Source organism: Propithecus coquereli, unplaced genomic scaffold, assembly GCF_000956105.1.
Source record: "Propithecus coquereli isolate 6110/MARCELLA unplaced genomic scaffold, Pcoq_1.0 Scaffold91, whole genome shotgun sequence".
Classification (NCBI taxonomy): Eukaryota; Metazoa; Chordata; class Mammalia; order Primates; family Indriidae; genus Propithecus; species Propithecus coquereli.
The window spans coordinates 3,934,284-3,960,742 of NW_012155396.1; the positions used below are offsets into that span (position 1 = coordinate 3,934,284).

The 26,459-nt window shown below is 37.2% G+C and overlaps 1 protein-coding gene across 2 annotated transcripts in view; it reads left to right on the forward strand.

Moving 5' to 3' along the window:
- CALU (calumenin) overlaps positions 1-26,235 on the forward strand; it is a 28,358-nt gene extending 2,123 nt beyond the window's left edge. Inside the window, exons 2-7 of one of the 2 annotated variants that reach the window (XM_012664770.1) lie at positions 6,624-6,855; positions 11,761-11,954; positions 16,087-16,253; positions 16,910-16,970; positions 21,916-22,115; positions 23,817-26,235. In XM_012664770.1, coding sequence (XP_012520224.1) covers positions 6,635-6,855; positions 11,761-11,954; positions 16,087-16,253; positions 16,910-16,970; positions 21,916-22,115; positions 23,817-23,921 — 948 coding nt within the window. In that variant the 5' untranslated portion in view covers positions 6,624-6,634 and the 3' untranslated portion in view covers positions 23,922-26,235. Of the gene's footprint in view, positions 1-6,623; positions 6,856-11,760; positions 11,955-12,027; positions 12,222-16,086; positions 16,254-16,909; positions 16,971-21,915; positions 22,116-23,816 lie in introns of both variants that reach the window. The other variant, XM_012664771.1, reaches the window with a different exon arrangement.
- Positions 26,236-26,459: the final 224 nt, after the last annotated feature.

The following is a 26,459-nucleotide window of genomic DNA, read 5'->3' on the forward strand; positions in this document are numbered from 1 at the left end:
GATCATAGTAGATAGGTCTTTTCATCTAGGATCTTAAAATTATTTATAGACATTTGGCACTGAAGGAAGATCGAGCTAAAATAACTACCAAATTCTCAAGGACTTCATGAATTTTACATATGCATGGCAAAATTGCGGCTAGAAACCAAAGCTCTTATCCCTGCATTTTGCTTAGCATTCCTCTGACAATTAATTGTGTATTAAAGATTTCATCAACCAAAAAGAAGCTTTTTTCTCCCAGAATTTCTAGAACTTTTTTTTTTCTTTTTTACAAAAATGTTTGTGAATCTATAGCCAAAAAAATGTAAAGTTTGTACTGGGTTGCTTTGGTTGTAAAACTAATGAAGTAATAGTTTCAGTATTTTCTCAGTTTTTCTTCTACAGCCAGATTTTGCATTTGAGATATACTCAGCTGTCTTGTAAATGTATTCCCTCCATCACACAGATAATTTATTTAGAATGTATTGATGAACTGATGTAAATTTGCTCCATCAGTAGAGAAACATTCAATAAATGATTTGTCAGTATCATAACTTTTTCAAAGCATGAAGGATGACATTACTTTTGTGTAATAGTCCATTGGTGATATTTGTACTGAAGTCTATGAGTGAAGAATATCAAGTAGATAAGCAGATAACTTTAACTTCTAGATTTCATAGCCTGGGCCTTACTATTTAAATTGCTATCAGGTTTTTCACCCCATTCTCCAACTGAAATAGACACTTAAGAAGTGAGATCCTGCTTTTACTGCATTATGGAGAAATGCCTTTTCTGCTGAATATCCATCCAGATCAGAGAACTGGAATTTTACTGCCACACCCATTTCTCCCACTTATTAACATTGAGCAATGGGTCTTTCTGGTCAACCAGAATAGCTGTGGGATCACTCAATGTTAACATTCTTGAAAAGTTGAATTTAATCCAAACATCTGAATTTCCCTAAAACAATTTAAGCGTTCTGTGACTAGTGAATTTTTACCCAAAGTGAGGATTGGGGGAAGCAGGGGGGTGGTGGTGGTAAGAATTTAGAGCTTTCAAAGAAATTTGTGCATGGATGAAACAAACTGACTCCTAAGATTCACCATTGTTATTAAAATCAAGCTTACACCATTAATCTTTTCTCCTTATAAATTACTGGAACAATTCATGAAAATAACTTTGCAGAAGACCATTATTGGTGACATACTACAGAAGGATGATAGCTACTTGGTTTTTTAGTTGTAGTCCTTTGGTTTCTGTATCTAACATGGTGCTGTCCAATAAAATACAATACAAGCCTCATATGGAATTTTAAATTTTCAGGTGAAAATCTAGAACAGGTGAAATTAATTTTGATATATTTTATTTAATCTAATACATACAAAAATACTGTTTTTCAGTATAAAATGTAACACTTATACCAATCTTAATTCACACATTTGAAGTGCTTAGTAGTCACATGTGGCTAGTGGCTGCTGTGCAGTGCAGATCTAGACTTTTTTTTTTTTCCTGGAGACAGAATCTCTCAGTCTGTCACTCCAGCTGGAGTGCAGTGGCATCATCATAGCTCATGGCAACCTCAAACTCCTGGGCTCAAACTATCCTCCTGCCTCAGCCTCCCGAGTAGCTGGGACTATAGGTGAGGACCACCGCCCCCAGCTAATCTTTTTCTATTTTTAGGAGAGATGGGGTCTCCCTCTTGCTCAGGCTGGTCTCACACTCCTGACCTCAAGCAATCCTCCCACCTTGGCCTCCCAGAGTGCTAGGATTACAGGCATGAACCACCCCGCCCAGCCTAGACTTTTTTTTTTTAAAGATGTTACTCTTGGTGGGAGAGGGACAGAATTTGAGAGAAAATTATAGGTCGTTTGAGAAATGGGAGATAGGAAGATGCATTTTTCACAACCATTGGTTTACCTTCTAGATCACATGGTAAAAGCTCTTATAGCTAAGTCCTTAATTTATATCGTATTTTTAAAAATATGTTATCCATTGATGTATAGCTGGTTGAAGGGGGTGAGGAAATGAGAAGCATCATTAGCTTTCTATCATTTGATTGAAAAGAGAAAGATGCTTCAGAAATGAACTGCCCTAATGTAGTTCTTCAAAAACCTTGTATGAAAAGTTATTTTGTACTGTTTCTTTTCACATCCTCCCCCCTAAAATATCCTTTGTTTTAGGGGGATAGCCTTTGTTTCTACTTGAACATTTTTATATAATATATGAATTTAAATAAATCTCATACAGTTTTTGGTATGGTTTTTTGTTTTGTTTTTAGTTTCTGTATTCATAAAAGAAGCAGCCTTTTGTTAAAGTTTCTAATAGCCAGGAGTTGGTGTGTGTGGGCACAAATTATATTTTTTTTAAGTAGAAATGATTTTTAAAGTGCAGATTTTTCATTATCCCTTGTAAAAAGGTGAAGATGACTAGGTAGGACCATTGGCTTTGTCCAGCAGGTGGTCCTTGATGACCCTTTTAGGCAGTTTCATCAGTGGTAAGATAGAAAGGCAGATTTCAGGGGAACAGCAGCTGGTGAGGCAGCCGGGTAGACAACTGTGTGGGTGAAGGAAAGGGAAAAAGGAATTAAAGGAAAGCTTGAAGGAATAGCAGAGTCTGGGAAGACTAACTGGGGGCTGTGGGGACCTGAGAAGTATTGACTAACAGAATGGAGATGCCCATTGAGGAGTGTGGTTGGAGTTTAATTGAGAGGGGGAAGGAAAGAGAATGGATAATGATAAAGCCAAATCGCCTGGCTTTTACTCTTTGGAATTCTTGTTTCCTTTTACAAGATGTTAAGCCTCAAACATAAATGTAGCTTTCCCTCTAAATCGCAAAGTGAATCAATCTCTTACGTTTCTATGGTACATGTCTCAAAGCTTTGCACAGTATCATTTACAGGCCCTGATAGTGTTACAGGGCTTAAGCATTTATTCATATTGTAATATTTGGGGTTTACAAGAGTTGTTAGAGTATTATGCTGTATTTTATCTGACAATATAATCATTTATAAAATTTTTCTAAATGTAAAGTTCTCTTAGTCATAAGGAAAGTCTTTTGTCACAGTGACTCTTGATTTTACTTGATTCTGTAAGCCTCTAACATAGATATTGTTTGGATGCATCACAAAACATCAACAACATATAATCCTGTTCCTTGTTTCTACATTTTTATTTATCTAAAGAATTATTTGTTTGTAGTTTGAGATAGAAGATCATTTTGCCCTAAAATAAAGGTATACTCACTTTGATGTTGTATTTAAGAGAGCTACTAAATCTCTAATTTTCTTTTTACTCTTTAACTGATTTGATCAATTCATTCAATTATTGGAAGGTCAGCCGAAGTGTTATTTGCCTAGAGCAATGTTTTACAAGTAAGATACACAAAAAGCTAATACGCTTGAGAGTAAGCCATTTACAAAAATTAGACACACAGCAGAGTACGGTACTAAAGTTTACTTCCACATCAGCCTCACCGCCCCACCCTACCCCTATCTCTTCTCCCTTGAACCTAAAGGTTACCACTGTTTACACATGAGTGTTTATCCTTCCATACTATTTTCATGCATGTGTTATATTTTATACACATATAAACAACCTGAGGAGATTGTTTAATTTTGCTTTGTTTTTTGCATAAATGAGATCTTGCCATTGTTTTGCAGCTTGCTTTTTTTTGTTCATTTAATATGTCTTGGTGAGTTCTGTTTCACTGCAGCTAGATCCACCGCATTCTTTTTAACCTCTGTGTACTTTTCCATAATGTAGATTTAATATAATTTACCAGTTCTCTGGTTTAGTTTTTCGATTTTTTAATCATTATAAACTATCATCATTGAATATCTTAATACAAGTATTTTTGTATATAAATGTGGGTATTTGAATGGGATCGAATGAAACAGAATGTTGAGGAATTATCAGAAACAAAGCTAAGTTCTAACATTGCTGAGAGCAGCTTAAGAAAAGTACCACTTTCTACATCTTTCTCTGTGGGTCTTGTGGTTTTGCTTCCTCCGATGGGTTTTTGTAAGTCTTAATAAGTGTCTCATCATCAGTAACAGTAACTTTTTTGAGAATGAGCACTTGGGGAGTGAACACCTCCCATTATCTCCTTGGGCTGCAGAGCTCTGCCACCACCACCCCACCCCTCGCCATGGAAAGATTGTCTTCTATGAAACTTGGGGGGTGGGGTGCTGGTGAATCTTCATCTGTATTTACAGCTGCTTCCCATCACTGGCATCCTAGCTCCATCTCCCCACCCCATCCCATGAAACTGGTCCCTGGTGCCAAAAAGGTTGGGGACCACTGTTCTAGAACACTTTCTACTGTCCATCCATGTGCCCTCCCCCACCGAGCTGCTTTCCCAGTGTTTGCACACAGTGGCCTTGTGTGCCCTTTCAGAATCTGAAAGTTGTTCATGGAGATCTCAGCTTGTGCCTTTGTGTAATCAGCTTTCTAGGTTGTGTTGGGATTCCTCTGTTTACTTTCCTTTTACTTTTAAGGATCTTTATATAACATGCTCACCATTAACTTGTGCTAAGTATTCTTTTAGTTTATTGAATCCAAAGGGTGCTACAAATCCATGCTAAGACAATGTAACTTCATTTAGCAACTATTTGAGGGTTATAAGAAAAATGGATGCATTGAAATATGTGTAATGTATTGGCATATTTAATTTCCTTATCCTCTGGCACAATTCACTCCATTCTAGTTCCCAAAACTCTTGAGGCAGGATAAGGTATATGCAATTTATTCATGCTAAGTACCCTTTCAGGTCAGATTTCTTAAGATATTACTATGGCTGTTGAGAGTTTTGTTAGAATAGTGGTTCTTAACCTGGCTGTACTTAGGGAGCCTTTTAAAAAATAGGCCCCATCCCAAGGTATTCCCAAGGTATTTAATTGGTTAGGGGTAAGGTTTAGTACTCTGATTTTCTAAAAACTCCCTAGATGATTTTAGGGTACAGTCTGGATTGAGAACCACTGAGTTAGAAGCTATGCTGAAAGACTTTTCTTATTTGTAAGATTTACATATAAAATGTAAGTGTTCAGCTAGTCCCATTAGTGACATCCTGCAGAAGGTAAAGTCTGGCTGGTTTAATCTGCACATTAGGACAAGGTAATGCATTTAACTTTCATGTGACAGTGTCCCTCTGTTCTATAGCCTTGTATTAGTTTTCTAGGGCTGCTGTAACAAATTGCTATAAACTGGGTGGTTTAAAAGAACAAAAATGTGTTCTCTCACAGTTCTGGAGGCTATAAGTTCAAAATATATGTGTCAGCAGGGCCATGCTCTCTGAAGATTCTAGGGAAGGACTCTTCCTGGACTCTTCCTAGCTTCTGGTGGTGTCAGCAATCCTTGGCATTCCCTGATAGGTAGATGCATCTCTTAAATCTACCTCTTTCATGACATGCCATTTTCTTCTGTGTGTCTGTGTCCAAATTTCCCTCTTTTTATACGGACACCAATCATTGGATTTGGGGGGATCCACCCTAATCTGTTTGAGCACACTTTAACTTGATTACATCTGTGGAGATCTTATTTCCAGATAAGGTCACATTCACAGTTGCCAGGGATTAGGCATAAGGGGGATGAGTAGGAGATAATGTGAAATTGCAAAAACTTATTCCACCTGAAGAGGGAAAAGCATTTAGAATCCCCTGTTGTACCGATGAAAGATTAATTAAAATATGAAAGCTTGGGAAAACCATTGCTCTTGATTTTTAATTTTACAGTTTTCTCTAAGACTTTAACCTCTGTGGATAGTACTGTGGGATATCTATAGAGTATACTAAACAGATTTCTATCCTGCAGCTTCTCTGCAGGTTTTTTATTTTTATTTTTGGTCACATTTTTCAATAAAGTGTACCAGCCTTGTGCTTGTTGATTAAAATCACTTGTGACTGCAGCTATTCTAAAGATCTGGAGTAGGGCCCGGGAATCTGTACTTTGAACGTACTCTAGGTGGTTCTTTATGTCCAGACAAGTTTGGGAAACACAACTTTACATAAGAATGAAGAAATTGTTGTCTATGACCATCTGAATGGTTTGGTCTTTGAAGGGAATTTAAGGTAGATCCAGGACATGGGAAACTTGGTGCTATCAACCAAGGAAACTGCTGAGTATTTCACTGGTTCCTAATCTGATGATCATCAGAATTGCCTGAGAACCATTTAATGCTACACATGTCTGGATTCAGTTTCAGAGATTCTACCACAATATGGCAAACTTAAAGCTTCCCAGGTGATTCTAATAACCAGCCAGGTTTGAAGACCAGACCACTGATGTAGTACAAAAAGTAAAGGGTTTGGAGTCAAGATTTAGTCTTGGTCCTTCACTTTTAATGCTTATGATCTTGAGCAAAAGGATTAAAGTTCTATGGTGTCTTTTGAAGGGAGGCAATTATAAAGTGGACATTTTAACTATAAATTTCTTATCAGCCTACAATAAGATGAAGGAAACTGGTGAAAATTTCTCACCATAATTGGAGAGTCTGATATTCTACCATATTTATTTTATGGATTAGTAATAGTAATAGTATTTGTGGTAATATATCAAATTGATGATTTAACTGGGATGTGAGCTTTTGATTTCTTGTTTAATTATTAAGTATACTGCCTCCTGAATTAATTGCTTTTCATTTTCTTTAAGACCTGATTATCATGGACCTGCGACAGTTTCTTATGTGCCTGTCCCTGTGCACAGCCTTTGCCTTGAGCAAGCCCACAGAAAAGAAGGACCGTGTACATCATGAGCCTCAGCTCAGCGACAAGGTTCACAATGATGCTCAGAGTTTTGATTATGACCATGATGCCTTCTTGGGTGCTGAAGAAGCAAAGACCTTTGATCAGCTGACACCAGAAGAGAGCAAGGAAAGGCTTGGGTAAGATGCCACCTCTCAGGGGACTAGTTAGGGTAATGACATTCTTTATAAATCAGCGAATGCTTTTCTTCTTTTCTGGCTCAGTCACCAGCAAAGCTATGTTCAGCTACATCTTCTGAAAGCTAACCATGGAATTGCTACCACTAAAATTTAATTAAGCACCTGCTTTCCATACATTTTTCCACTGAATAACAGTTTGTACCTCATTCTACAAAGCAAAATCATTTTTGCATAAAAGGACCAAATACTACAGGACTCAGCTTGAACTGCATCATGTTAATCCTAGAAGAACATCACATGAGATGCATTTTATCTTTGCTGCTTTTAATTTTTAAAAACTATTCATGACCTGTTTATTCATTGTTGCCCAAGCCAAGTCTTTGAGTGGCTAATAAACTGCAAATTGGCCCCCTGGGTTATTTTCTGTAAAGTTTATAATTTCCAAAGGTGTCCTTCACCCTCTTTGTTTTCATGCTTAGGTATTTGCTTAATTAAAAACCAAAAAGCAAAAAAACCAACTTTATCTAAAATAGGAGATTGTAACAAGTGATGGTCTTAATGTCAGAGTGTGAATTTCAATAACAGCTGGGCCATAGTCAGGTTCTATGGCTCTCTCATCAGGCAGCTTTTTACCTAAAGAATTGATTTTGTAGCATCCCAGTTGATTATTTCTAACTGGGGGGTCTGAGAATGTCTTTTTTGGCTCTTCCAAAACTTCACTTTTTAAGAAAATGCAGGTCAGTTTTATGAAAATTTTCTCAAGGAGCACCATTGGTGCAGTTTTCTGAATTGTTTTCAAGAGATTTGTGTAGAAAGTCATACCACACATAGCAATTTCCAAAAATATTTTGCCATCATGGATAGGGCTTTGATTATAAAACATTATTATAGGATTTGCTTTGGGAGGTACTTGAGAATTAATTTATTCTTTCATTGGGTTATCTGCTGACTGAAGAGTACGATAATTTATTCTTCAACATTGACAGAAGTAATCAAAAGATTTTGCTATATAGAATGAGCACTGTGCCCAAACGTTTGAAAGGAGATATAGAAAACACACATCAAAAAGTCCATCTTCTGTTAGGTTGCTTTTCTAACTTTGAGAGACCATCCTTACTTTCCGTTTTAATCTTATAACTGTACTAACATTCCAGGCTGAAAATAGAGATGCATGAGAGTGTTCTCAGTCTTCATGTCACGCCTGTTAATACTGTGCGTGTCCAACCCACATGTCGGTCTACACGTATTTCTGTGCAGAATTACTCTTAGATATGAAGGGCCCTCAGGACTGGTATAATTTAGGGTACGTGGTACTTTAATGCGGGTGTTCTTGCTCTTGCAGGTAGTGTAGCTCTGCTGGCAGGTTTCAGTAGAAAGTATTCCTTTTTGTTATCAGTAAATATTATCAAAAATATAGCACATGAGCATATTTTGTATTTGATTAGAATAAGGTGATAAAATTATTTTTTATGGAATGTATGAATGAACTAAGTACTGTTTGCTTCTCCTAAATGTTGAAGATAGTGACAAATATCCCTAATTTATACAGTACCATACTGTTGAAAGCAAAAATCCCAGGTGGACTTTTTTCTTTTTTAATTTATTTACTGTGGCATTTCTAAACACTGTTTTGGTAGGTGACTGTACACCAGAGGTTGGGAACAACAGAGTCCCCCCTTTTTCCATCTATCTATAAGGCAAATACTTATTAAATGATAAGTCATTGTTTATACCTGCAGTTGCAAAAATTCACTACTGTTTTTGAAATCCTTAGTAATAATATCTCAAAGAACACAGGAAGCATTTCAAAACAATTTTAATATACAATTTTCAATTTCTTTTTCTTATTAAGAATGTTGACAAATAGGACATTTTTTATGTGCGTATTATCCCTTCCCCCGTAAACATATACTTAGTTTTCATTTGTGTCCTTCAACTGAAGGTTGGTTTGTTTTGAGGTGGTGGTTCTTAGCGTTAAAAAGTTCTCATCCTTGATTTATTTGCTATAGAAATGAACAGAGCAGCTTATTATCCATTTTGGGGATCACAGGCCCAAACCCTGTGGGAGTCTAATGAAAGCTAAGGACTTTTCCTCAGAAAGTGCACACATATGAACATATATAAAATTTTCCATGCTAGAAATTTCAGAAATATTATGTACCCTTCTGGAGTCCAGTTACTGACCCACATTCTTAAAAAACAGAAGGGTTTGCTTTGTGCCCCTTGAAATGTAGAGGCATGTGTTATCTCTCTGGAGAAACAATACAAAGTCTGCTAAGTACATTGTGTCTGTCCTAAAATAAATGCTTATTTAGTGGCATAATAGCTATATCCATAGGGCTCTCCAGTGTTATAAGAATACTACACCATTAGCTTCATAAATTTACACATTCTTTTAAACATAGTTTAGAGCTTCATGCCAAAGTAGAATGTGCCCACTTCCAGTGTACTTTCACAACTACAACTGCCTGCAGGCTGCAGAGTCAGTGAGATAAGAATGGCTTTTGTCCAGGTATGATGGCTCACACCTGTAATCCTAGCACTTTGGGAGACCGAGGCAGAAGGATCTCTTGAGGCCAGGAGGTTGAGAACAGCCTGAGCAATACAGTGAGACCCTGTCTTTACAAAAGAATTAAAAAAAAAAAAAATTAGTTGGGCTTGGTGGCATGCGCCTCTAGTCCCAGCTACTCAAGAGACTGAAGCAGAAGGATCACTTAAGCCCAGGAGTATGGCTTTTACATTTTTAGAGGGCTATATATATGTATGCATACACACACACACACACACACACACACACACACACACACACATACATATGCTTACGTATATCTATATACATATATATATGCTTATATATATATATATGTGCGACAGACCGTATGTGTCTCACAAAGTCAAAAATATTTACTGTCTGTCCCTATTCAAAAAAAGTTTACCAACCCCTAGATTAAACCATTTTGGATATTTCTGTATAGAATGCTGTTCAGCTAACTTCATTAAGAAAAGCCTGTCTTGAACAGTCATGCCTTTTTTATCTGGGCAATCCTTCTCTTCAGGCTATTTATAATAGTTTAAAAATACCTTTGGAGATGGGAAGGGTTCTGATACCTTGCCCTTTTTTTCTTAACCATACAGTGGCACTATTGGTAGCCAATACCATCTGGGCACAAACTAGATCCCATTATACATAATGCAGAAGTTTTTAATACTGGAATAACTTAACCTATTAATAGTGTCAAAATTCTACAGAGTTAAATTTGCAGCAAAAAATTTGTCCTTGGCCAGGTACAGTGGCTCACGCCTGTAATCCTAGCACTCTGGGAGGCTGAGGCGGGAGGATCGTTTCGGCTCAGGAGTTAGAGACCAGCCTGAGCAAGAGCAAGACCCCGTCTCTACTAAAAATAGAAAAAATTAGCTGAACGTGGTGGTCCACACCTGTAGTCCCACCTACTTGGGAGGCTGAGGCAGGAGGATCACTTGAGCCCAGGAGTTTGAGGTTGCTGTGAGCTAGGCTGATGCCACGGCACACTCACTGGGGCAACAGAGTGAGACTCTGTCTCAAAAAAAAAAAAAAAGTTGTCCTTATGTCTATGTAGGCAGAGGAGGATATTTAAGAGAACATATTACTGCTTTACCTTTTCTGTTAACATTTTAGAGCAAAAGCTACAAGATTACACATTCTCTGAAGGAAAATGTTAATTATAGGATTTAAGTAATAGTTATGGCTAACACTATATCAATATCAAGATGGGTCTCTTTTCATAGTGTCACTAGTTCTCTTTGATTCTAATTACTTTCCCACCTTGAGGCCAGGAGGTCAACCAGCCTGAAACCCTGTTTTTACAAAAGAATTAAAAAAAAAAACTTTACTTCCATGAAGTAAACACAAACTGGAAAAAGACATTATTTGCTATCAAGTGATAGTCTTTCAATCCTGCAAATAATAGAACAGGAATATTTGAAGATTTCACTTCTGTTGAAAGTTTTTATTAAAAGTTCCTATTGCAAACTGGGCGGCTTACTTGTGTGATTTTGCATAGGTTGACTTAGCCCCTGTGTAGGTGATTGCATCTTTAAACAGGAGTTTCCATATCATATTTTTAAATCCTTAAATTAAGATGACAGATCTGGAAGAAAGACATTCATAAAGGGAGAAGTGTATTGATTCTTTATCTTTGTTGTTTTGCTTTATAATCTACACACTAACCCTCTTATTAACATTCTCATAATCTGAGATATACATTCTTACATCATTTCCTCAGAGTTCTCTGTTTTCATGATTATATGTAAAAATCCAATTCAGCATAGTATATAAAATCTGCTAGCCATTTTTTAGATAAGCATACTCTTTTAAATAATCTTGCCTTGAGATATAAGTGATCCCAGAACTATCATTGATATCTTTATATTCTAACAAGTGTTACTTTTTTAAAAGCAGCTAAATTTTTTAAAGTGTGATTTAAACATTTTGGATTTTTAGAAAACCATGTCAGTGGTTGTGATTATTTACCAAGAAATGGAGATTCTCTTCTAAAAGCAATAAACATATAAAGATTTACATGTTTTTTGATGCAAAGAGTGGAGGACTCAGCTAGGAATGGATATTCACTCGAATTCTGACCATAGGCTGATAACTACCTCTAAAGAGATAGGCTGGGTTTGCTTTTAGATCCAAGGGCACCAGCCATGGACTGTGTTTACCTTATTCAGCTGGCTTACTGTAGACCAGTAATGGACCACTTAGGAGAAATATTTTCAGTTGCCACTCTGGCAGTTTTTTAGAGATAATTTTTTATTTCTGTGTATTAGCCCTGGGCAACACCTATGGTCACAGCACACACCTGGCTAAGTCCAGAGCTTTGTGTCCTTTTAACCTTTTGCTGGATTTCTCTGCATTTTCTACAGAAAGATTGTAAGTAAAATAGATGGCGACAAGGACGGGTTTGTCACTGTGGATGAGCTCAAAGACTGGATTAAATTTGCACAAAAGCGCTGGATTTACGAGGATGTAGAGCGACAGTGGAAGGGGCATGACCTCAATGAGGACGGCCTCGTTTCCTGGGAGGAGTATAAAAATGCCACCTACGGCTACGTTTTAGGTAGGTCCCTACTACCTGGGGGAAAAAGCCTTATGGAGCTGGCACCTTGAAACGTAACTGTTTTGTCTTGTAGAATGATTGTAGATAAAATAGACGCGGATAAAGATGGGTTTGTGACGGAGGGGGAGCTGAAATCCTGGATTAAGCACGCCCAGAAGAAATACATATATGATAATGTTGAAAACCAGTGGCAGGAGTTTGATATGAACCAAGACGGCTTAATCTCCTGGGATGAGTACAGAAACGTGACTTATGGCACTTACCTGGGTAAGGGGCAAGATGTCAGCCCGACAGGACCATGGTCTTGAGTCAAAGAAACAAATGGGTCACGCAGTAAGGGAAAGGAAGACATTGTGCTTATCTTACATAGTCAATGCTGAGCTGATTTCCCTTGTTTTGTTAATTTGAAATTTGTATATTATGTATTTTTTAATTTGTTTAATTTTGGTTTTCTGAAGTCTGGCATCTTCTACATCTTTAGCATTTCAAATGTAATTTGCCATTTTTTCTTTCTGTCATCCCTTATAGAGATAATTTTTGGAATAGATTCATTTAAAAGACTGCATTTTTCCAACAATGCAAAAAGTAAGAGGCTTTGAGATGTCTCTTCACGTGGTCCCATTAAAGTGTTGGACCTAAAATACAAACCAAATTAGATTTCTTTATAACTGGTGAGAATAGGAGGAAAATTACTGTCTTTCCTTCATAAAACAAAATTCAAATAAAATAGCTTTCCTTGACAAAATTTAACTATTTCAGCTTGTCTACTTACTGAAGCTTAGAAATGAAAATTCCCATTTGTTTTCTCTGGCCCATGAGTTTATCAGCCCGCTTTGCAATTGCTTCAAGGCAAATAAATGTTACTTTGACTGCTTTCTGTTGATTTAGCAGCTTGTATGCTTGGGCCACCTGTTCGTAATTTTCTTTTACTTACTACACTTGCCTGCTTCTGAATACTAGGTGGTGATCTTACTGAATTGATGACCTAGGGTGTTAGTGAGATTCCTCCATTGTACATGGTTACAATTTGAGACAAGAATGTATAAATGGCATTTTTAGTCTGGAAATTGGGCAAATTTCTGGGTTAAAGCAGGCATTCTCCACCACTGACTAACAGTGAGTGTATAATGGTCTGTTTCCCCACTGGATAGCCAGCTGTCTGTGTTAATTACAGGACTGAATGCATTTCTGGTGAAGAGACTTTTATTTTTGTGTCAGGCTTGTTCTCATTCCTAAGACTAAAGTGGCTGTCCCTCTCAATGCTTGACACTTAGCCAGGAACCAAACATATCCTTCACCCAATTAAGAACACATGTATTAAAAAGTCAGCACAGATGGAGAGGCATCCTGTTCTCTGGCTGAGACCCAACACCTTCCTGATCTATTTGGAATTAATTATAAATATAAAGCAAAGGGTAGGCTATTGGTAATCTAAACAAAATGATGTGTGAGTAAATCTGAGCTCAGACCTATGCACTCACTTGCTGCCCAGAATGATTCTTCAACTTTGTGTATGATTATGTGCATAAAAATCTGTTGAGAGCTCTGTTGCCTCACAGGGCAGATGATTCAGTGTAATGGGTATGTCTACTGCCTGAGACTACACATAAGCTGAAGCACTGGCTGAAGAAGCAATGTCTTTATAAGGCGTCTTTCTCTGGAGGCATGCGGGTGAAGAGAGCGCAGAGGGTAGTGAGTTGGCTTAGAGAAGTGCAGAGGAGTTTTTATGAGAGTGTGTTCTTGATTCAGTTTTGAGTTCAGGTATAAATCTTCGTAGCTCTTAAAATCTGTCTCAATGAATCCACTATCCACAAGAAGAATGTTAACACTGTCTCTGCCACAGGTAGAATACAAAATACTAAGATCCACCCTGCCTATAGCCAAACTAGATCGATATAGCCTACCCAAAGCTGTGTACCGGCCAGCTAGCGCCAAAACTGGTGCTTAGGGTAGATACAGTACTCTAAGCAGGGCATGTAGGTTTTGTCATTAAAAATAAAGTTTTGCATCTTCCTTTTTCCATCCTTATATATGTGCATGTTGCTCTTAGGTTACTTGATTCTAGTCACTGTTTTACCCCCAAGGAGAAGAGGAGAGCTCTTAGCTAAGAATCTAGTCTTAAAATATAAGTTGTCTTCTGTTATCTTTCTTATTTATGTTACATAGTTGTTAGTGAAACTGTATTTGTTTAGAAGAGACAGGTTAGTATCTGAGAAAGGTGGTATTTTCCTTAAATTTTCCATCTCTAACCTATTATGGCTTTGAGTGTACATATATAGGGTCCAAAAGCCTTATGACTAAATAAGCTGTCGTACTAAATTTTTGACACTCAACAAAGAATGAAGTTTCAAGCTGCTCAACTCTCCAAATAGAGCAATAGTTTTTGGTTTTGTTTAAGCTTAACTTAAAAAGTATGGAAAGACTGACTTGCAATATCAAAGGTCAGCAGTACAGCATTATTGTTAAAAAGACCCTGTGGGTCTTTTCGTAAACCTAGTGTTGTTATCTTTTTTATTTAATCAGTATGTTGCAGGAATAATAATTTCTTGCCTTTAATGCAATGTCTTTTACTTTTTAAAATATCTCACATTTATTATCTTATTTAGTTTACACAGCAACTCAGATTGAAAAGATTTTTTTATTCCTTCTCTGCCGTTAACTCCTGCCCATTTTTTCAGCTTAAAGAAACTAAATTTTAGCCACGCTCAGTGGCTCAAACCTGTGATGCTAGCACTTTCAGAGGCTGAGGCAGGAAGATGGCTTGAGGCCAGAAGTTGGAGACCAGCCTGAGCAATAGTGAAACCCTGTGTCTACAAAAAATGGAAAAATTAGCCGGGCATGGTGGTGCATGCCTGTATTCCCAGCTACTTGGAAGGCTGAGGAAGGAATATTGCTTGAGCCCAGGGGTTTGAGGTTACAGTGAGCTATGATGATGCCACTTCACTCTAGCCCAGGCAAACAGATTAAGACCTGTCTCAAAAAACAAACAAAAAACCTAAATTTCATTTTTCTAGATTCTTAGGGACTAGATAACTGCTACTTGTGCAGTTCACCATTGTAACAGATGGGTAGGTCTAAATTCAATTTGGTTGTAATATAATGGGTTGGGTTTTTTTTTTTTTTTTGTAATAGCTTTTTCAAGGTATTGACATAAAATGAACTGTACATATGTAAGTGTAGGATTGATGAATTTGGACATGTATACACCAGTGAAGCCACCACTACAATCAAAATAATAAACACCATTATCCATCACCCCCCAAAATTTCCTCATGTCCCTTCTCACCCTCCCCAAGCCCCTGTCTGTAGGCAACCACTGATCTACTTTCTGTAATTCTAGATTAGTTTGCATTTTCTAGAATTTTACGTAAATGGAGGATGAACAATACCTGTAACTCTTGGTATGTTTCTCGGTTGACTGAAAAAAACCAAAGTGTGACTTTTCAAAGTGGTGATATTCTGTTGCTTGAATCCAAATGTCCTTAATGTGGGATACTTTGGTATCTTTCTTTTTTATAGGATCCTAATGTTTAGTAAAAATAGCAATAACTGACATTGCAAGGCAACTATGTGCCAGGCATTGTTCTAAGAACTTTAGGTTTATTTTCTCATTTAAACCTCAGAACAATCCTATGAGGCAGGTACCATTATTATCTCCATTTTACAGATGAGGAGACTGAGGCACAGTTAAGTTACTTGTCCAAGGCTACACAGCTAGGAAATGATAGAGTTCAAACACAGGCTTTAGAGCCACCACTGCCTCCCAAATATAACTAGGAAATTCAAGCCTTGTAGTAGCCTTAACACCAATAGTAATGAAGCATTAAATACTGAGTTACATAGTGCAGAAGCCAGAGTTCCATGTTGAATGGCAAACATTTACGCTGAACTTGGACCTGATTCTAAGGGCTGATTACTGGAGCTTTAGCCCAAAACTAAATGTCTTCATTCTGCTTCAATTTTACCTGTGTAATCAAGAATTATTTCTTTGGTACAGCTTTTTTCTGGGCAAAAAAAAAAAATTATTCCTTCATTGCTTGGTTTATTTTTATTGGAAATTGATTCCCCAACCCACACATTTTCCTGTTTTCTGGAAGCCTTTTAAGATTTGATCTAAACTTTTGTTTTCTAGATGACCCAGACCCTGATGACGGATTTAACTATAAACAGATGATGGTTAGAGATGAGCGGAGGTTTAAAATGGCAGACAAGGATGGAGACCTCATTGCCACAAAGGAGGAGTTCACAGCTTTCCTGCACCCTGAGGAGTATGACTACATGAAAGATATAGTAGTACAGGTGGGTAGGATCCAGGATTCCAAAGGAACACAGTTTCTCTTTTTGTGGCTTATGCCATCTTTGCTCTGTAGCCATTCCTATACAATTTGGAAGATGACTTGATATACAAGTACTGGTCAGATTCAGAGTCCAAGTCTGTCACCATTTTTCTGTAACCTTGATCAAGTCATTTTTCTTAGATGCCTTAGGCTTCCTTTTTAGTACAATAATACTTTCCATCAGGTAATGTATTTTGCCATTTCATTAGTAGCTTCATATTATTAGAATAGGGGGAAATCTTATAACAGTGAGACTGAAGAATTCCACAGAACGCAGTTACTGATAACATAGACCATCTATAGCTATAGACATAATCACTGGTCACATCTCCTGTCAGTATGACTTCAGCATGACTAAGGCTACCAGGTAGTTCAACATTAAGAAATGTCAGTGTTCATCCTCATAGTTATTTTAGGTTGAAGCATAAGAAATTGCTAATGTTTTACCATTTTTCCAGCTAGAAAAACATCAATTTCCTATGGTTTTCACCATATAGACATGCATGTGTGTGTGTGTACTTTTTTAAATGAATGATAAATGTTTGCCTAAACTAGATAACCATACACTCTTCTGGCAAATTCACTCAGAGACTAATAGTCTCTTCTTATCCTGTTTAGGAAACAATGGAGGATATAGATAAGAATTCTGATGGTTTCATTGATCTAGAAGAGTATATTGGTAAGTCTCTGTTTCTGGTGTTTTTCTTAAAAGGAGCTGAGAAGCTTTGGAAGATTTATTTGCCCATAGAAACAATTTGCCCCCATGGTCAGCTTTCACCAGATCATTAAGCCAGACCAGTGTGATGAATAGTGGGTCTTGATAAAGTATCTGTAGCAGCACTGTCCAATCAAAATATAAATGTGAGCCATATATGTAATTTTAATTCTAATAGCCACATTAAGTAAAAATAAATTAATTTCAATAATATAAGTTACTTACCCTACTATTGTAAAATACTGTATTTTCCACTTACCAATATAAATTATTGAGTTTTTAAAATACTTACAGCACATCCTGGTTGAGACCAGTCACATTTCAAGTGCTCAATAAATATATATGGCAAGTGGCTGCCTTACTGGACAACATGGAGTATATCCCAGAATCCTTCTGGAATTGATGGTGTTCTTTTCCATCTGTGTTCTGTTCTTCTGTCTGGCTCTTTGACTAGGTTGTTTTTTTTCTGTCTGTTTGTTTTAATAAGTTGCTCCTTTTTGCCATTCTCCTTTTCAGTTGTCTGTCTTTTTTTTTTCTGACTTTTTTGGATGCTACACCTTCATAGCAAATTTCTTCCAAGTAAAGCTCTGTTTTATTGTCAGAATAATTTTAAGATTTTCTCATTGCTTTAAAAAAGAGCTGCCTCTCTTGCCAAATAGTTGAGCAAATTATTTCACTGTGATGGAAATTAAAATGAGTAAAGGAGAAGAGATGACAGTGTTAGGACTGTTGTTACAAATATTCCATTTTGAAAGATATGAGGTATTTTAACATTTCACCATCTTATTTTTATTCATAGTAACTTACTCTAGTACACCACTGGTTTTGCGTTTCAGAAAGCCAGTTTGTTTTTAGACCTAATAGTTACCTGAAGTATTTATTTAAAGCCTAAAAGAGAGAGTTAAGCTGTACTTCTGTCACCTGTCATTAAACGGCATCGAACAAGTCATTCCTTTACATAGTTTAATCATGCTTGTTATTTATATTCTAGAGTTATTGCAGTTGAATTACTCTTGAATATTTACCACTCTTTTCTTCTATGGGCTCAATGATGCACTTTGAGCTTTTTAGAGAAAGAGGGAAGAGCAATGGAAGATAGGATTTTTTTATTTTTTTTATGTGAAGTTCATCAGGACAGTGAATAAATGCCTGGGTGCATTTACTGAGCCCAGGTTGACATTAATGGGATTTTCTGCTTTTAAATATTTGATCTTTTCATTCTTGGCTTTTACCATTTTATCACCATTTCTAAAACGGGGGAACTCATTTGAACCTCCTGAGGAGAGGAATTAAGTTTTGTAACTGTTAAGTACTACCACTTATTAAGCATTGAGGCCAAATAAGGATGCATTTCTGTCTCCCTCCACATCACGTAGATTCAAGGACAGAGGAATTATGTTTTGAAACTGCCAAAACTATCGAGAGAGAGAGAGAGAGAGAGAGAGAGAGAGAGAGAGAGACATACACACACATGCTTTCTTTTCAAGTCAGTGACTAAAGCACACACTTTTACAGGTGTGGTGCTGGGCTTTGTAAACCTAAAATTCTCCCAAACAGTGCTTTCCAGTTTCTAGGGATGTGCCAGTTCCTGCCCTGTTGAAAGAGATCATAAAGAAATAAAAGTTCTTTGCTGTTAAATGTAGCATTAATAAGAAGCACCCAGAGTTATGCTGTTTAATTCTTTTTATTTTTTAAATTTATTAGAGGACATTGTACCTACACATAATGAATCCCCACATACTTGTGCCCAGCCTCAATGACGTCAGCCCACAGTCATTCCTTTCTCAGCCACACGACCTTGTCTCCTTTCTTATTTTGAAGTAAATCTCAATTATCTCATTTCATCTGTAAACATTTGATTACATATCTCTAAGATACATAGTATTTCTAAAAAGATAATCTCAGTCAAAAAAATTAATAATTCCTTAATATCATCAAATAGACTGAATCCTTTTTAAATGGAAATTCAAATAGTATTGGTTTTTTAATCTTTACTCATCTATCTTTAAAATACATTATATTGTATGGTCTAGCTTCTTTAAAAACTATGTCTTTTAAGCATATATCAATTTCCTTTCTAATTTAGAACTTCCCAATCTGTGTGGTGTGAACAGGTCTCCTTGACCCTCAGGACAGTGAGGGCAGGGCCCTGGCCCAGTGGACCATACAAATACCACATTTTCTGAAAGTGCTATGTGTAGCATGGGAAAAAAATTGGCAAATCCTACTCTGAGGAACTTCTGCCTTGAGTTTAAGACAGAGGGAGAGCGTCTATCCTTAACCCTCAAGTTCAGGAAAATGACAGTACCAACTAAATAACTACCTTTGTTTAGAACTGCTAGGAACTATTTAAACTTCTATTAGGTGTGTTCCTACACCTTCCATGCAATGCAGGTACACTTACTTATACGTAGTATAACTCAGGAGTCTTCAGACTTACTCACAGAACTCCTAAAAAAATTTTGACAAACTGTATTCCCTTACGTGTTTTGAAGTTGACATCTAAAATATTTAGTTAGAAGTTTAAACAATTTTAAAGAATAATTTGTTGGTTGTAAATACTGACATTTTAAAAAGGTGAAAGATTTATACCATCTGAAGAGAAACCAGAGTATAATACTGACATTTTAAAGTACCTCAGTCCTGAACTAAATCTATAAAATTTAAACACCATAGCAACTTCTTATCTGCCATCATTCATATGAATAATATGAACAAACCAACTTTAAAAAGATAGTAAGGAAATTCAAATTTGGACTGGCTATTAGATAATACTAAGGCATTGATTTTGTAAATTATGATAATGGCATTATAGCTGTATAAGAAAATGCCCATGATTTTTAGAGATACATTCTAAAACATACAAGGGTAAAGTGATGTCTGAGATTTGCCTTAAAATCATTCAGGGAAAAGAAAAAGAAAAAATAGAAAGCTGAAGCATGTATGACAAAAGTTTGATAATGGTTGGGTTTCATGATAGATAAATGAGAGTTCTTTGGACTGTTTCTACTTCGGTCTATGTTTGAAAGTTTTCATAATAACAAAAATGATAATGTAAGTAGAATACTTATCATTATGCCTAGAATCTAGTAAGCACTTAATAAATGTTAATTATTTTTCCGTTTCATAATAATTTAAAAGGAAATAGTTCTTTAGTACTGTATTTTAATAAAGCATAGTGTTTGGTTTGCAACAATGTCACCATTGCTTTATTGCATTTGTTTTTTGTTTAATTTTATAGGTATTTGGGGATATTTATACTACTTATCAGTCACAAGATGGACAATAAGTAGTATTTTATCTTGAAAGCCTTAAATCACCTTGGCATACTTATTTGCAAGAACATTGTGTATGTAAATTGAAATATGAGAGTAATTGTTTTCTGTGATAAGGCTCTTAGGTGTTTTTAAAGAGTCTTCTGGGTTAAGTTACTATTACAATTATTAATAAACAATTGAACAAAACATTTATTGCAAACATTTTGTTTATATTATTAAACAGAAATGTATCTCTTTGACACTTTTTTTTCCAAGTAGTTTTTTATCCATGGATGACAATTACTTATCACTAGAGTAAAACAGCGTTCACCAATTCCTAGTTTTCATTTTTGCGAGGAAGTGCCTAAGAGACCTGTTTACATAAATTTATAAATAAGTTGATGAGAATGCAAGATTTGTTATAACCACACTTAGTTCTTGAAACTTCTTTTGAGTTATATGCCAAAAGTCATGTGATCTATCGTCAATTATTTTTAATGATCTCTTAGCTAAAAATCAATTAGGCTCTCTTTTAGTTTTTCAAAAAGCAAAGAATTGGAAACCTCTTGACATGCAAAAGAATTTGTTACTCGTTTTTTTCAGACATCTATTCCTTGAAACCAACACTAATATTTCTAATTGTCCCTTTTTTGTCATCTTGGGGCTTTTTACAATCTAGTAAGTTCCAAGATGGGTGAGAATATGCCTTTCTTTTATAAACTGGGAAAGGGCAATTGTGAAAGGTGAGACAGGAAAGAAGGCTTGATAGACAGGGATACGTTCTTAAACTGATAAATTTTTAGGAAAAACTGTATGTGGAATTGAGGATCTGGAATTTGATTCTCTTGTGACCAGCCTTTCCCAATGTACTCCTTGACGGTGTTCTTGTTTCCCCAGGGACATAGTTACCCCAACTGAAGGCCACTGGTGTAACACACTTTATGTAGTAATTGCTTGGTGGACAGCTTTGCCTTATAACACATACTTTTCAGGCTTCCTTGAGAATTTAAAACTGTACCTTCCTAAAAACCAGTGGTCCAGTTTAATTAGCACCTTGGGGTGAAATAAAATGTAGAGAACAACTAGTCTTTTTCTTGATGCTAGTCTTTTCTTATTTCAGTGGGGTAAAAAACCCCACTGGTGGCTTTTTGTTTTGTTTTTGTTTTTTGTTTTGTTTTGTTAAGACAGCATTTTGCTCTGTTGCCCAGGCTTGAGTGCAGTGATATGATCATAGGTCTCTGTGGCCTGGAGCTCCTGGGCTCAAACGATCCTCCTGTCTAAGCCTCCCAAGCAGCTGGGACTACAGGCACACACCACCACATCTGGCTAATTAAAAAAAACTTTGTTTTTTTTTTTTAGAAACAGGGTCTTGCTATGTTGCCCAGGCTGGTCTTGAACTCCTGGCCTCAAGCGATCCTCCTACCTCAGCCTCCCAAAGTGCTGGGATTACAGGTGTGAGCCACTGCATCTAGCCTATTTCTGCATTTTTTTTTAGGTATAAGGACTCTCTTTGTTCTCATGTCACTCAAATACCCATTTAACTGCTGTGAGGTTCCAAACAGATGGATGAGGAAGAAGGGTTAGGCCAGATTAGCATGAGGCAATCTTTGGAAAAAGACAAACCATTCTTTTGTGTGTGTCTGTGCACCCAGGTGACATGTACAGCCATGATGGAAATGCCGATGAGCCAGAGTGGGTAAAGACAGAGCGAGAGCAGTTTGTTGAGTTTCGAGATAAGAACCGTGATGGGAAGATGGACAAGGAAGAGACCAAAGATTGGATCCTCCCCTCAGACTATGATCATGCAGAGGCAGAAGCCAGGCACTTGGTCTATGAATCAGACCAAAACAAGGTAAGTCTGGCCAGGCCTGAACAATCTAGCCCTGATAGAAGTCTGTTTCTAGAGGATTGTCTTTAAAATGTTAATTAAAGTACATAGAACATTTAAGGCCTTAATTAGTCTAAATCAGTTAAGGGTCAATATTTGGCAATTGATTAGAGACAGGATCTCACTATGTCACTTAGGGTAGGGTGCAGTTTGATTATAGGTCACTGTAACCTTGAACTCGTGGGCTCAAGTGATGCCCCCAAGTAGCTAGGATGCAGATACACACCACCATTCCTGGCTAATTCTTTTATTTTTTTAGAGATGGGGTCTTGATATGTTGCCCAGGCTGGTCTTGTACTCCTGGCCTCAAGCTATCCTCCCGCCTCTGCCTCTCAAAGTACTGAGATTACAGGAGAGAGCCACTGCGCCCGGTCCTGATCTCATTTTAGAAATCCCTTTGCCTAGTGCTCATAGCATGGGAGGAACTTGGGCTTCAGAAAAGAGCTTTTTTATGTAGCCTGTGCCCAGCACGCATAATCTGTTATCTTTGGAAATAGGAAATTCTGCTATTTTTTTGATTTGTTATTTCTTTTGTTCTTTTACCTATTACAGACTCATTCTACCTACTCAAAACCAGTTATTTCCTTCTGAAATCACATATACATTTTAAAATTAGGTCCTTTGCAGTAGGTTATAAATAAGCTCTTCTCTGGAGTCTGTTAAAATTGTCCTTGATCAATTATCTGAGACATTTTGTTCATTAAGAGTGGTATTATTGGCCAGGCATGGTGTCTCATGCCTGTAATCCTAGCACTTTGGGAGGTCAAGGCGGAAGGATTGCTTAAGCCTAGGAGTTTTGAGGTTGCAGTGAGCTATGATGATGCCACTGCACTCTAGCCCTAGCAACAGAGTGATACCGGGTCTCAAAAAAAAAAAAAAAAAAAAAGTGATGTTATCACTAAGCCCTTTCACCTTTTGTAGAGATTTGAATGCTGTGCTTAGAGGAAGCTGAAAATCAATCTGAAGATGGGGATTTTTAGTATTCTGAACATTCTTTTATCTAGGCCAATCTTCAGTATCACATACAGTTTCTTTTCTTAGAGCCTTTTTAGCATTGATCTGTTTTGAGTTCTTGCTTGGAGTCACTTCAATAGCCAGGAGCTGTGTCCTGAAATATGTGAGAAAAGGAAACTTAGGTAGTCATCCCTTGGGGAATCTAGATGGTATTTGAGATGAGTGTCTGAGCCTTCATTTGGGGTTGTGTCTGTAACCTCACTGGTGGATAGGAAACAGTGGAAGTGTGAACTAGGCTTGATATCAGCAGTGTCTGCTGTTCCTGTTAGAGGATGACTTGACCATTTGGAAGTATTTGTCCAGGTATTATTGACCATCTCTCACCCATCAGTAAGAGATGTCCCATATTTTGATCTAAAGGGAGAGTTTTCTCCTCAGGAAACAAACCTTTATCTCTAGTATTGAGTTGTTGAGTTACATTATTTCCATCCTCCCACTTTTAACTTTCTTGATAAAAGAAATGTATTAATTGCTATTTTCCTCCCTTTTTGTAAATTGGGGAGAGGGAGGATAAGGGTCGAGTGTACATTTAAATTTAGTAGGAACTAGAATCTTAAATCCTGATTAACCCCTTATTATTCTTCAGCAGTGTTTCTGATTTTGTGATAAGGAATATATTCGGCTTCAATTCATTGATCTCTCTAATTTCAGGATGGCAAGCTTACCAAGGAGGAGATTGTTGACAAGTATGATTTATTTGTTGGCAGCCAGGCCACAGATTTCGGGGAGGCCCTAGTACGACATGATGAGTTCTGAGCTACAGACAGAGGAACTTGCATTTCCTCAAAAGTAATTTATTTTTACAGCTTCTGGTTTCACATGAAATTGTTTGCGCTACTGAGACTGTTATTACAAACTTTTTAAAACGTGAAAAGGCGTAATGAAAACCATCCCGTCCCCATTCCTCCTCCTCTCCGAGGCACTGGAGGGAAACCGAGCTTCTGAGGAACAACTCTAAATTAGTACACTTGTGTTTATTGATTTACACTTTGTATTATGTATAACATGGTGTGTTTATTTTTGTATTTGTTCTCTGGTTGGGAGTATGATATGAAGGATCAAGGTCCTCGACTCACACTTGTAGGCAAACATTAGCCTTTTACTCTTTCTCAACCCTTATATAATTTTTATAATTCTTACTTAACTAATTTTTTAAGCCTGAGATCAATAACAATTGTTCAGGAGAGAGAAAAGGAAAAAAAATATACTCCACAATTCCACAATTTATATTTAGAAAGATAACACTTAATCTTGCCTATCAAAAAGTCTGATATTTCACAAGTAGGAGGGGCCACATATTACATTCAGTTGCTCACGGGTCCAGCAAACTGATCCTGCTGTTATCTGGGCAACTGATCCCTGTGCTGTAAGAAAGCTTGGCCCAAATTGATTTCATTCCCCGCACCCCCCCGAACTAGCTGTTTGCTAATTTTATCAAGCACAGCTGTGGTGGGAAGAGTTAGGGCCAGTGTTTTGAAAATCAATCAAGTAGTGAATGTGATCTCTTTACAGAGCTATAGATAGAAACAGCTGGAAAACTAAAGGAAAAATACAAGTGTTTTCAGGGCATATATTTTTTTCTGGGTATGCATCTGTTGAAATGCTCACGACATAATTATTTGCCTGTTGAAATCACTGTAAGTGCCCCATCCGGCTCCTCTTCCCCAGGTGTGCCAAGGACTTAATCTTGGTTTCACTACAATTAAAATTCACTCCTTTCCCATCACATCATTGAAAGTGCCTTTAATGAGAGAAATGGTCACTGAATGGGAATTCTCTTAAGAAGCCCTAAGGTAAAATAGAAGATTATTTGAACACCTTTTATTAAAGCTTAGAACCTCCCAATATAGTGGCGAATTTTTTTTCTTCCCTTTCTCTTTTGGACAGTAGTTAAATAGCAGTGTTAGTTACAAGCTTGGTTGCAGTATTCTTATCTTGTGGGCTGGTTTCCAAAAACCACATGCTGCTGAATTTACCAGGGATCCTCATACCTCAGAATGCAAACCACTTACTACCAGGCCTCTTTTTGTGTCCGCTGGAGAGCTTGAGCTCACACTCAGAGATGAGAGGACCTGCAGAGGGGCTCTTTGGTTTGAGGACCATTGTTCTCCCTTCCTGCCTTTGACCCCATCCCCTCATGCCCCATCTCCCTGCTGCCAAAAAAAAAAAGGTGGTTTATCATGGAGCTACAGGTTGCCAAGTCCTTATCAAAAAGAGGGATGTTGTAGAAAGAGCTGAAGAAACCACCTTCTGTTCCCACCTCCACTTTACCCATGTTTTATGCAACACAAACACTGTTCTTTTTGGTTCTTTCTTACAGATGGATCTCTTTTGAGAGGAATTATGGTATTCCAAGTTTATAGCCCTCAGGTTACCAAGATAAACATATGTATATATAATCTTTATTATTTCCTGTATCTTTCTGGGTAATACATTCAGGTGGTGCTGGGTGATTATTATAATCTGAACTTAGGTATATCCTTTGGTCTTCCACAATCATGTTGAGGTGGGCTCCTTGGTATAGTAAAAAGCCAGGTATCATGTAACTTCTCCCCAGCCTTTGTATTGAGCTCTTGATAGTAGATATACTCTTTTGAAGTTTAACCCCAATATAAAGTGATGGAAATTCTTTGCCCTCCGGATTCCCTGTTTTTATTGTTAAGAAAACCAGAGATAATTAGTAATGCCACCAACCCTGGCTTAGTTAGGGCGCATCATGAACTGATTGGTGAGAGCTTCAAAGCTCACTCAGTGCAGAGAGCCCAGGCTTTGTGTTAAAATCACGCACTTAGCAAAACTTAATCTGCCAAAATGGCAACTTCCAGATGCTGGGGACTCAGCAGCAAGCATTGTAATTTAATCTCTAGTGATCCCCTTGGGTTATTTTTTTGTTTGTTTAAATCAAGCCTGAGGCTGTTGAACAGTAGCTACACACCCATATTGTGTGTTCTGTGAATGCTAGCTCTCTTGAATTTGGATATTGGTTATTTTTTATAGAGTGTAAACCAAGTTTTATATTCTGCAATGCAAACAGGTACCTATCTGTTTCTAAATAAAACTGTTTACATTCGTTATGGGGCATGTGTGACCTTCATTCTCTAAGAAATGGAACTCTAGCTTAGAATTGTGGGTGCTGTAAAATAACACAGAAAAGGAACTCTCCTAGAAGTTCCCTCTCCCAACCCCAGAGAAAGTACTACCTTCTCCCAAATGGTTACTCTTTCCTCCTAGTTTCCAGTGTCTTCTAGCATCCTTCTCACTACAGTTCTAACCCTTCTCTGTTTCCCTTAGGCA